Source organism: Symphalangus syndactylus, chromosome 8, assembly GCF_028878055.3.
Source record: "Symphalangus syndactylus isolate Jambi chromosome 8, NHGRI_mSymSyn1-v2.1_pri, whole genome shotgun sequence".
In the NCBI taxonomy this organism is placed as follows: Eukaryota; Metazoa; Chordata; class Mammalia; order Primates; family Hylobatidae; genus Symphalangus; species Symphalangus syndactylus.
Genome location: NC_072430.2, coordinates 62,299,928 through 62,312,792, shown reverse-complemented (window position 1 = coordinate 62,312,792; position 12,865 = coordinate 62,299,928). Strand labels below are relative to the sequence as shown.

Here is a 12,865-nt window from a genome sequence, read left to right as displayed (position 1 = left end):
TGATGTCTTCCAAATCCATATGATCACAGAAACATTTTGAAGAAACTGTTGTACCATACTCCTTTTTACCTTACTGCTTGATGTCTTTCCACTGGGGTCACAAACATTCTCTAGAAGCCCTAGATTTCCTTCCGCATCAGTATATGATATTTGACCACAAGTAGGATGCCATGCCAGACCACAAATTGCATAACCTTTCTCATGTTTCACCCTACAAATTAAAAAGCAGGTTCTAAAAATACTGTCAAGAAAAATATAAACTGTACATTTCTTTAGGTAAATTTTAGTTAGGAAAGAATAAATGACTTTTGACAATAATTTATAAATAATATAAATTTAATTATATTTTCATTCTGACAATCTGATGGCAAATTTGAAATGTTTCAAAATAAAAAATTCAAAACTAATGAGATGAGCAAAGAAGAGACAAAAGATACACTAAATCATACCTTTCCATGCAGTCTTTGGTTTCCACATTCCAAACTATAATTAGACCATTAATACTACCTGCAGCTAAATATTGCCCACAGGGTGACCAGGTTACTATATTGAGGGTCTGTAAAGAAAAACAGTTAATAAATAATGATTTTGTAAAATTTCAAACTAAATACCCATTTTATTACCAATTCAATTTTTTCACTTTTTTTCAAGAATTTGGAGGGCAATCAACCAAATTCAAATTTTTATATCCCTGTTCTACATTATTTCTAATTATATTTGATACAAGACAAAGTGTGCTTATTTTCTAACCTTATTTTTCAATAACATTCAAGTATCACTACCAGCTATTACTTTATCATGAAAAAATTATACTGGTACAATTTTATTTTATTTTTAGAGTCAGGGTCTTGCTCTGTCACCTAGGCTGCAGTGCAGTGGCATCATCATTACTCACTGTAACTTTCAACTCTTAAGCTCAAGCGATCTTCCTGCCTCAGCCTCCCAGGTAGCTAGGGCTACAGGCATGTACCACCACAACTGGCTAATTTTTTAGTGTTTTTTTTGTAGAGGTGGAGTCTTCTTTTGTTGCTCAGGTTGGTTTCGGATTCCTGGCCTCAAGCAATCCTCCTGCCTCAGCCTCTCAAAGTGCTGGGATTACAGGCATGAGCCACTGTGCCCAGCCACTGGCACAATTTTCAAAGCAAAACCTAAAAAATGTTATTATCCTAGAAAGAGACACAATTCAAGACATCCTCTTAGCATTCACAATCAAGATGAAGAAAACTAGTAAGTGAAGTGAACTTTAGTAAGCCATTGCTGACCTACTGGGCTTACGTTTCCTTACTGTAAATATCTGTGCATGTAAGAGAAAGAGAAAACAGACCAACAACCTTTCTTGCTCTAAAATTTCAGAGTCCATGATCACAAGCCTCAGTGAAACTCACTTAACAATAAAGGCTAACTACTGATAATTTTAGAATAACTTGTTCTAATACTATGCAAGGGTTAAATCTGACTTCTTATAACAAAGACCTATTTGGTATCCAGTTATTGATCAAATGAAGAAAGGATGAGCTGTTAGAAGATGGACCACATACAACAGCCAGGAGTTGTTTTCCATTCCAATAATATTTAACGGCAACTGTATTCAGGCAAACTATGCATTAACTGCTCCTTACAGCCCACTGAAAGTGTCACTTTATAAAACCTACCTGAGAGATGAAATTATCTGAAAGATCAAATTGATGACTCCAAGATTCTCTTCTATATAGCTTAACAGATTTTTCCACAGGAATTGCCAGTAACTATTAGAAAAGATAAACAACTTAAACAAAAGTTTACATTAAATTGAATTTGAAGAGGGAAAAAGCCACAAAATTCATTCAGATAAATTTACAAGACATAAAAGCAAATTAGTTTTTATTGTTTCTGTTTTTAAGAGACAGTGTCTCACTATGTTGCCCACGTTGGTCTCTAACTCCTGGGTTCAAGGGATCTTCCTGGCTTAGCCTCCTAAGTAGCTGGGACTACAGGCATACACCACTGTGCCAGGCACAAATCTGTATTTTAATTGGCAACTAACGAAACTCAGAACATTACTTAAAATTTCAATAAGCAAAAAATAGGTGATAATTTGTCATGGGAAGAGAAAAAAATAAAGGTGATCACTCTATTGCTTGCACCCAAAAAATGGAGAACTTGTAATTACTAGTACTTTTAATATGATTACTTTTTTTCCCCCAAGAGAAAGTCTTGCTCTGTCACCCAGGCTGGAGTGCAGTGGTGTGATCATAGCTCACTGAGCCTGAAACTCCTGGAGTCAAAGATCCTCCTGCTTCAGCCTCCCAGATAGCTAGGACTACAGCCCAACTAATTTTTTTCCTGTTTTTTTGTAGAGATGGGGTCTCGCTGTGTTGCTCAAGCTGATGCTGAACTCTGGCCTCAAGTGATCCTTCTGCCTCAGCCTCCCAAAGTGCTGAGATTACAGCATGAGACACCATGCCTGACCTTCAGTACTACTTCTTAAGGAATCTAGGCCCTTCTAATTTAAAAATTCCTCCAATTTGTTGGAGGAAAATAAAGACAGAATCCTTCAAATATCTTGAAAAACAAGAAATGTATCTTCTCATGCATTATGCTAAAGAAACTGATTAGTAGAAAAAATAAAACTGTGTATTCTTTCCATGATTATCCAAAAAAGGATTAGTAACATAAAAACTTTATTTTAAATAATTTTTAAATTAGATTTTTTTGTAAGCAAAGAAAAAAAAATACATACTACATTTCAATTATCACTTTAATCTAGAATGTACACTTAAAAGTTCACATGGGCTGGGTGTGATAGCTCAGGCCTATAATCTCAGCACTTTGGGAGGCTGAGACAGGCAGATACTAGAGCTCACGAGTTTGAGACTAGCCTGAGCAACATAATGAGACCCTGTCTCTACAAAAAATAAAAAAATTAGCTAGCCATTGTGGGTGCGTGCCTCTAGTCCCAGCTACTCGGGTGGGGGGCTGAGGTGGGAGGATGAACTGAGTCCAGGAGGCAGAGGTTGCAGTGAATCGTGATCATGCCGCTGCACTCCAGCCTGGGCAACAGAGTGAGACCATGTTTCAAAAAAAAAGGAAAGAAAAAATAATTTTAAAAGCCAATTGTGTATATACATATATATACACAAAAGAAAGAAAAACAAACTATATATTTATATATATATAGTTGCCCAGGCTGGAGAGTAGTGCTATCTCGGCTCACTGCAACCTCCGCCTCCCAGGTTCAAGCAATTCTCCTGCCTCAGCTTCCCAAGTAGCTGGGACTACAGGTGCACACCACCATGCCTGGCTAATTTTTGTATTTTCAGTAGAGACGGGGTCTTATCATGTTGGCCAGGCTGGTCTCGAACTCCTGACCTCAGGGGATCCACCAGCCTCAGCCTCCCAGAGTGCTGGGATTATAGGTGTGAGCCACTGTGCCCGGCCACCAACCGTATATTTTTTATGTACACTGTCTGCTCACGTCTTTGCTCATCTTTCTAATGGGTTTTTATTGATTTGTAAGAATACTTTGCATACTATGGAAATTAGCTCTGTTTTATTGTTTCAAACTTTCTTCCCCAGTTTGTCATTTGTACTGTGACTGTAATATTTTGTATCATGCAAAACTATTTACTTTTATACTATCTACTTTATTAATTTCCTGAAAATTTTCAAAAGAATAGAAAAGTTGAAATAATAATATAGTAAATACCTATATATAGACTCATCATGTGGAAGAAAGCTTCAAAGATTCCCACTTCCTGGTATTCATATCCTTGTGCTAATGCATTTGCTAAATCTCCTTTTCTCTACCTTTATATACACTAACTTTCCATATACATTTGGGTCTATTTATCTCTTTAACAGGTATGTGTCTATTCATAACTCAATAGCAAACTTTTAATTCTCATAACTTTATGTTTTATTATCTGATTGAATTAGATTATTTGCATCACTTTTCTTTTTCAAAACTTTTCATTTTCCACATGGACTTTCCCTTTTTTTTTTTAGAAATAATGTTTATTTTCTTTTTTTGAGATAGAGTCTCGCTCTATCACCTGGGCTAGAGTGCAGTATTGCAATCTCGGCTCACTGCAACCTCCGCCTCCCGGGTTCAAGTAATTCTTATGCCTGAGACTCCCAAGTAGCTGGGATTACAGGCATGTGCCACCGTGCCCAGTTAATTTCTATATTTTTAGTAGAGACAGGGTTTCGCCATGTTGCCCAGGCTGGTCTTGAACTCCTGGCCTCAACTGATCGACCTGCCTCAGCCTCCCAAAGTGCTGGGATTATGGGCATGAGCCAGCGAGCCCGACCCAATGTTTATTTTTCATCAACCTTATTTCCATGTTGCTTAAGAGGCTGTGCAAGAACAGCTTAAGATCACTCAGTGGTTGTTTCTACGCATTCAGAGGTCTGAGCAGTGGGGAGCCGCAGACCAGTCTTCTGTGGCAGGCTGAGCACTCCAGTTTTCAGGAGGGAATTGCTAAATAGGCACAGAGGGCACCTGCACACCATCAGACCAGTCTGCAACCTCAGGTTGAGGAGCACCGAACTCAGGAGCTGGAGCAGTCCATTCACCCTAAAATTCCTCCTTGGTCACGGCCTTTATAGCAGCAGGCTGCTCTTCTTTTTCAATCTCTTCTGGAACTCTGTAGAAGTAGAGTTCAGGCATGACCTCCCACAGGAAATGATGCCATGCATGCGAACTTCCTGGATTGGCATCCACCACATCAATCCCAGTGAGTGAGCTCCCTTGCTGTTGCATGGGATGGTAGTGTCCACATGGCACAGAGGAAAATCTGTGTGACACAGAGCAATGGTACGTAGTTTAACATAAGATGCCTCTGTGAGAGGCTGGTGATCAGCACTGGGATTAGTCACCATAAGAAGCTGTGGCTCCTAAAAGGCTGCCTGGATCTGGTTAGTGAAAGTTCCAAGAGTGAAATAGCCGGCAATTGGAGTGACTCCAGTGGCAGCAGCAAACTTTAGCATGGCCCTCAGACCAGTATTCCTGGATGATATGATACCGACATTGACAGGGTTTTCAACAGCAACAATGGCACAAGCTCCCAGAAGCTTCTCCCAGGTCCTCTTCAGATTTATGATGTAGATGCCGACACTTTTACTTTTATAGATATACTGTTCCATCTGGAAGACAAAGCTGGTGCTACCTAAGTGGGATCCTGCTGCAAGGAACTTAAGGACATCCTCCTCCTTCATGTGCAGGACATCGAGGTTCTAGACATTGTGAAAGTTTCCCTTTAAGTTACAATGGGAATCCAGAACAACATCATAAGGACCCTTCTCTGGGTAGTACGGAAAGCCCTCATGGGCTTTAGAATCAGCTCAATTTGGTCCTCCTAGACATCTTATTGGTACTTTATTTTATTTTGTTTTCTTTTTTTTTCCTTAGAGCCTTCAGATGAGACATTTTATTTTTGAGGCAGGGTTTTGCTCTGTTGCCTAGGCTGGGAGTACAGTGACAAGATCATAGCCCACTGCAGCCTTTATCTCCTGGGCTTAAGTGATACTCCTGCCTCAGCCTCCCAAGTAGATGGGACTACAGGAATATGCCACCACACCTGGCTAGTTTTCATTTTTTGTGGAGATGAGGTCTTGCTATGTTGCCCAGGCTGGTGTCAAACTCCTGAGCTCAAGCAGTCCTCCTGCCTCAGCCTCCCAAAGTGCTGGGATTACAGGCGTGAGCCACCACACATAGCCTGTTGTTTTATATGTGAATGTTATCAAAACTATAGATTAATTTAGGGAAGAATTGATAGCTTTATTTATATCAAATAATTCCTTTCTAAGAATATATGTTTCTATTCATCCAAGTCTTACTTCTCTTGGTAGCATGTTAAAATTTTCTTTATATAGATCTTTCACATTTCTTGTACATTTAACCTGTTACTGTACCTTTTTCAATTTAAAAGTAAATGCATTATTTTTCCTACATGCTTTCTAAATGGCTATTGTTTGTATGCAGGATAACAATCCTGTATTTAACAATCCTGTAGACAAACAATTTTGCTTCCAGTTACCTTACTAAATTTTCTTATTAGTAATGATTTTCTTCCCCAGTTGATTTTCTTGGGATTTACTCATATACAAACATTTCATTTGCAAATAATGAACATTCTCTTTCTTCCTTTCAAATTTCTTATATCTTTCTGTTGTCTAACTGTATCAGTTAGTACCTCCAAAATGTTAGGTACTAACAGTGAGACTGGACATAATAAGACTGTCTCCAGAGTTGTTCCATTAAGCATGAATGTGAAGAAAAAGATAAAATTATTTCATTCATGCAAAATTTATACTTCAAAATGAATCTTGAAAAAGTTCAAATGTTTCTTAAAGCATTTCAATACTAATTATTTGGCTTGGTACTCTAAAATTTATAATCCAAAATTTTAAAAAGTAATTTAAAAAATTATTCTTACACTCACAGTTGAAAAGGACTGAATAAAACGAAGGTCAAAAATAAGAATCATGCCAGGCACGGTGGCTCACGCCTGTAATCCTAGCATTTTGGGAGGCCGAGGCACGTGGATTGCCTGAGCTCAGGAGTTCGAGACCAGCCTGGGAAACACGATGAAACCTCCTCTCTACTAAAAATACAAAAAATTAGCCAGGCATGGCAGCGTGCACCTGTAATCCCAGCTACTCGGGAGGCTGAGGCAGGAGAATTTCTAGAACCTGGGAGGCAGAGGTTGCAGTGAGCTGAGATCGCGCCACTGCACTCCAGTGTGGGAGACAGAGTGAGACTCCGTCTCTAATAAAAAAAAAAAAAAAAAAAAGAAAAAAAGAAAAATAAGAATCACTTACCTTCCCACTTTTTGGCTGCCAAGCAAGTCTGCAGATTGATTTTGCATTTATCACATCGTTGCATTTTTGTAGCAGTGGCCAACTAATAGCACATGTCTAATTGGTAAAAAAAAGAAAATTTCTTTCCTTTATGAAAATTCCCCCCCAAAATATATGCAGAACTGAATATATTTAAAGGTTTCTTCAAATTAATATGTATCTCAGAAAAATGCAACTTAATGCACCTTAATTATAATAATACCTGATATACCTAAACTGCTTTTAAGTCCTTCAAAGGTATGAAGAGTACAAATCTTAAATAACTAGAGTACTTTCTGTGCAGAATAAACAAATGATATACTCATTGAATAATCATACACACATACACAAAACCCCATTATGTGAAATTCTTAGAATGACTACAGAAATAAAACTTCAAAGGTCTACTATAAAATGTTAAAGTGTCAAAGTCACTTCTTTTAAATAGCTCAAGAATGAAGGGAAGGAACTGTGGATATTAAGGCATATTTGTGGAGGATATTTCTCTAGTCAACTACATTCATATTCTCTCTAGAAATGCCAAGCCATCTCTGATTGCCTTGGGCAGACTTAACTGTTCCCTCTGTCAATCTGGAGAACACCTTATTTCGTACCTCCTTTAAAACCTTTATTAGGCTGCATTTGAATAAATTGTATATGTGACTCTCCAAATCAAGTGTGACCCATAATTTTTTATCCCCAACCATCTAACCCAAGGCCCAACGCATGGTCATTACGTTGTAAATATAAAATAACTGAATTTATTCCCTTCATTTACAAAACTTAAAAAGTTAAATATAAGATTATCATTCCCCTTGTGATTAGGTAAAAATGCAATTAGTCTTCAACGTATTTATTTGGCACTAGAATACTGTGGACTTGGATCACAAAAATAGTATTTAATGGTACCAAAGAAACAAATTCCAAAGAAAAGCAATTATCAATTTGGCCCAGTAATACAACATATAACAATTTATTACAGAAATGGGCAAAAAACTTTAAATTTAAATTGCTGAGTTTACCTGATCTGAAATTTGCCACACTCTGACAGATCCATCACAACTAGCTGATGCCTGCAGGAATAAACAATACATTTCTCTATAGTCATAGCCATAATACTACATGGAAAGTGGTTCAATTAATTAAATCAAAAAGCCCTTTTTTCAACTGGGTGAATTTCCTGCTAACTCTCTTACTGAATAAAACAAAGGTTGAAAAGTTAGAGTTAGCAGAAAATTTTTTAGAGAGTTAGTAGGAAATACAATTTTTAAACATATTCAGGAAAAACACAAAAAGAGAAGGAAAAAGTAATTACCAGAAAGATGTCCTTAGGATCAAAGGAAAGACTTAAAACAGGGGCATCATGTCCTCGAAATGTTTTCTGTTGGCTGCTATCCATCACATCCACAATTTTGACTAGAAAATCACTAAGAACAAAAAGAGTAACACAAATGAATAAATGCTAACACAAAGGCCTCTCCTAAAAGCTATGACCCAAATATTTCTTTTTTTCTTTTTTTTTTTTTTTTTGAGACAGAGTCTTGCTCTGTCACCCAGGCTGGAGTGTAGTGGTGTGATCTCAACTGCAACCTCCACCTCCCGGGTTCAAGCGATTCTCCTGCCTCAGCCTCCCGAGTAGCTGGGATTACAGGTGTGCACCACCATGCCCAGCTAATTTTTGTATTTTTAGTAGAGATGGGGTTTCACCATGCTGGTCAGGCTGGTCTTGAACTCCCGACCTCGTGATCCGCCCACCTCAGCCTCCCAAAGTGCTGGGATTACAGGCGTGAGCCACCATGCCTGTCCAAGTATTTCAAAATCACAAAATCTTTATAGCAACTTATAAAATTTGGCACCCAAATTTAATGGCTTACCTTTTAGTTTTGCTCTATAAATACGATGAAAACACAAGTCAAGATTTCCCATTATGCTAAAATACAAACACTTCCTAAATGGCTTCTTTAGTTACATCTCAAGCTTCTATTATTTGCTAATCTAATTATAGCTACAACCATTTTTAAAAGTACTATACCTTTCACTTCACCTCAGCAATTCAACCAACTATATTATTTTGCTATGACAAAGAAGCATCAAAAGAAACTCCAAAATATTCTGACTGTACAGTCCAAGTTCTAAGTAAAATAATTTTTTTTTTTTTGAGACGGAGTTTCACTCTTGTCGCCCAGGCTGGAATGCAATGGCGTGATCTCAGCTCACTGCAACCTCCGTCTCCCGGGTTCAAGCAATTCTCCTGCCTCAGCCTCCCAAGTAGCCAGGATTATAGGCGCCCGCTACTACGCCCAGCTCATTTTTGTATTTTTAATAGAGATGAGGTTTTACTGTGTTGGCCAGGCTGGTCTTGAACTCCTGACCTCAGGTGATCTGCCCACCTTGGCCTCCCAAAGGGCTGGGATTACAGGCATGAGCCACCATGCCAGCCCTAAAATAATTTTTTAAAATTTTGCATCAAGCTATGCTTTCAGTATCACAAAACAGGCCATCTGCAGAGCAGTATATTTCTTTCCTTTTTTTTTTTTTGAGACAGAGTCTCACTCTGTCGCCTAGGCTGGAGTACAGTGGCACCATCTTGGTTCACTACAACCTCTGCCTCCTGGGTTCAAGTGATTCTCCTGCCTCAGCTTCCCGAGTAGCTGGGATTACAGGCACCCGCCACCACACCCAGCTAATTTTTTGTATTAGTAGAGACGGGGTTTTGCCATGTTGGCCAGGCTGGTCTTGAACTCCTGAGCTCAGGTGATCTGCCCGCCTTGGCCTCCCAAAGTGCTGGGATTACAGGCATGAGCCACCACACCCGGCCAAAGCAATATATTTCAATTCAAAAAGAAGCCCAAGTTTGTCCTCAAAAATCTTTACTAGACAAAAGAATATATGAAGAAACAACAAACAACAAAAAATTAAGTCAGGCCGGGCGCGGTGGCTCACGCTTGTAATCCCAGCACTTTGGGAGGCCGAGGCGGGCGGATCACGAGGTCAGGAGATCGAGACCACGGTGAAACCCCGTCTCTACCAAAAAAATACAAAAAATTAGCCGGGCGTGGTGGCGGGCGCCAGTAGTCCCAGCTACTCGGAGAGGCAGGAGAATGGCGTGAACCCAGGAGGCGGAGCTTGCAGTGAGCCGAGATCGCGCCACTGCACTCCAGCCTGGGTGACAGTGCAAGACTCCGTCTCAAAAAAAAAAAAAAAATTAAGTCACAGTCCTGAAAACATTACCCTGAAACAAATAAACAAGGCCTTTTGTTCTAACATTATTTCCTTTTCTGATGTCAAAGAGCCTTACCTAGATCCAGCAGCAATTTTAGTACCATCCCCATTAAAGACCACATGGTTTGCATTTGTAGTGAAGCGAGTCAGTATACCATCTGGAACTCCTTCAGGAAACGTGTGGACTTGAATAGTATTATTAGAAACTGCAGTGACCAATTTTCCATTCTAAAAGAAAAGTTAAGGTAAGAAACATTAGCAAAACAAATCCAAATGACTGGGAGTCTCTCCATAGTTAAAAATCCGGTAAAAAACAAAAAACCTTAAAAATCTAGTTCATATCAAGAGAAAAATTATCACTAAATGTACAACTTTGCTAGAATGTGCATTAGCAAGAAAAATTTGCTAGCTTTAGAAAAATTCTAACTTCAGCAGCCTATCTTTTAGCCTCTAATTTTTCTTTTACTTCTGGTAAGAAAAATGTTTGAATAGTACTTCTATGGATCCTAAGTGTTATAAAAATGAAGGAGACTCAAGAGAGCTTTTCAGAAAAAACAGAGCTAGTCTCAAAATGAGGAGAAGGCGCCGGGCGCGGTGGCTCACGCTTGTAATCCCAGCACTTTGGGAGGCCGAGGCGGGCGGATCACGAGGTAAGGAGATCGAGACCACGGTGAAACCCCGTCTCTACTAAAAATACAAAAAATTAGCCGGGCGTGGTGGCGGGCGCCTGTAGTCCCAGCTACTCGGAGAGGCTGAGGCAGGAGAATGGCGTGAACCCGGGAGGCGGAGCTTGCAGTGAGCCGAGATTGCACCACTGCACTCCAGCCTGGGCAACAGAGCGAGACTCCGTCTCAAAAAAAAAAAAAAAAAAAAAAAATGAGAAGGCATCAGAAGGCATGGCCACAGTGGCCACTGCCCTATGTTTCCACAACAAAATCATTACAGGTCTTTTTAGAGTAAAGTCTAAATGCAGAATCCATGCCAGAGACTGCAGTGATATACCTACAAGGCAAGTAATGTTGAGAATTGCCACACCACCAGAACCCAGAAGATAGGAATGGAACATATTCTCCCTCAGAGCCTTGGGAAGAGCCAACCATGACGACACCTTGATTTCAGACTTCCTGCCTTCTGAACTGTGAGATAACTTTCTGTTGTTTTAAGCCACCAAGTTTGTGGCAATTTGTTACAGCAGCCTTAGTAAACTAATATAAGACCATGTTTACTTTTTTCTCCTTTACAGTCTTTTTCATATACAAAGCCAGTACATGCTCCCTGAACAGAAAAAAATGACAATATGAAAGTATTGGGGCTGGGTGTGGTGGTTCACACCTGTAATCCCAGCACTTTGGGAGGCTGCGGTGGGTGGATCACGTGAGGTCAGGAGTTCGAGACCAGCCTAGCCAACATGGTGAAATCCCATCTCTACTAAAATTACAAAAAATTTAGCCAGGCATGGGGGCGCGCAGCCAGCTGTGTGGGAGGCTGAGGCAGAAGAATCACTTGAACCCGGGAGGCAGCGGTTACAATGAGCTGAGACCGCGCCATTGCACTCCAGCCTAGGCAACAAGAGTGAAACTCCGTCTCAAAAAAAAAAAAAAAAAAGTATCCTGAGCAGAGGCTGAGTTCCTTATTTTATGAATTAATCTCCATTAACATTTTGGGGTTGTCTTCTTAATTTTGTTATATTCATGTGTGTGTTTGTGTGTGTGTGTGTGTGTATAATATGTATTTATTTAGTTTAACAAACATAAAACTATACTATATTAACTGTACTGAATCTCATTTTTTGACTTATTATAAACTTATTTTCAACTTATTATAAATATATTTTCTGATGAAAATAGATACCCTACTTTTATAACGGCTGTATAGTATTCCATTATATGGGTCTATCAAAATTTATAAAACTTCTCAATTGAAAGACTCTTCTATTGTTTTTAACGTTTGCTATTGTTATGAATTGTGCTTTTACTATCCTTTTCCACATAAACTTGAAAATAGCCAGAAATCACTGTGTACATTCTAATTTTAATACACAGTATCAATTTGCTCTAAAAAAAAAAGTTTCTCACTTATATATCCAGCCACTGTGTATGATAATACTTACTTCTCAAAACCTTCACTATTACTGGGATTAGCAATATTTTTCATCCTTGCCAATCTTATGGGGAAAAAAAATCCAATTTTAAAATTTGCACTTCTTTGCTTACTAGTAAGATTTAGCTTATATTTAATGTATGTTGGTCATTTATGTTTTTTCTTCTGGGAATGCATTTTCCAATTATATATGATCATTTTAAAAAGAATATCTAAACACCATCTTATCTACCTTAAATGCACCTGGGTTTGGAAAAAATATGAATTCTGTGGAAAGATTTTTCTACCTAAACACAATACACTCAAGTTAAAAGTCATCACAAATAAAAAGCTTAGGGGTTTATAGATACTTAATTTCCAAAGTCCTTCTGAATAAGTCTTCTTTCTCCAAGTAACCTACATCTCATTCCCACATTTGCCTTACACAAAACATCAGAAACATATATGAATATATATTGGGAATGTTAATGAAACATTCCCTTTTTCTAGAACAATTCCTTAAGTTATCTGAATCAGTAGGTGTTTTAGTCTGTTCTGTACTGCTATAAGAATACCACAGACTGGGTAATTTATAATGAACAGAAATTTATTGTCTCATGATTCTGAAGGTTGGACACTACAAGATTGAGGGGTTGGCATCTGGCAAGGGTCTTCTTATGCATCATCCCATCTTAGAAGGGTAAAGAGAGGGCGAGAGGGAGAGCAAGAGGACCAAACTCACCCT

General features: G+C 38.8%; 1 protein-coding gene across 3 annotated transcripts in view; it reads right to left on the bottom strand.

Moving 5' to 3' along the window:
• The window catches only part of WDHD1 (WD repeat and HMG-box DNA binding protein 1), an 89,765-nt gene that overhangs the window by 61,915 nt on the left and 14,985 nt on the right, over positions 1-12,865 (bottom strand). For all 3 annotated transcript variants that reach the window (XM_055289308.2, XM_055289309.2, XM_063645566.1), the window contains exons 4-10: positions 10,118-10,269; positions 8,135-8,246; positions 7,842-7,892; positions 6,802-6,897; positions 1,653-1,745; positions 450-556; positions 70-211 (exon numbers count right to left, since the gene is read on the bottom strand). In XM_055289308.2, the coding sequence (XP_055145283.1) occupies positions 70-211; positions 450-556; positions 1,653-1,745; positions 6,802-6,897; positions 7,842-7,892; positions 8,135-8,246; positions 10,118-10,269 (753 nt within the window). The remainder of the gene's footprint in view (positions 1-69; positions 212-449; positions 557-1,652; positions 1,746-6,801; positions 6,898-7,841; positions 7,893-8,134; positions 8,247-10,117; positions 10,270-12,865) is intronic.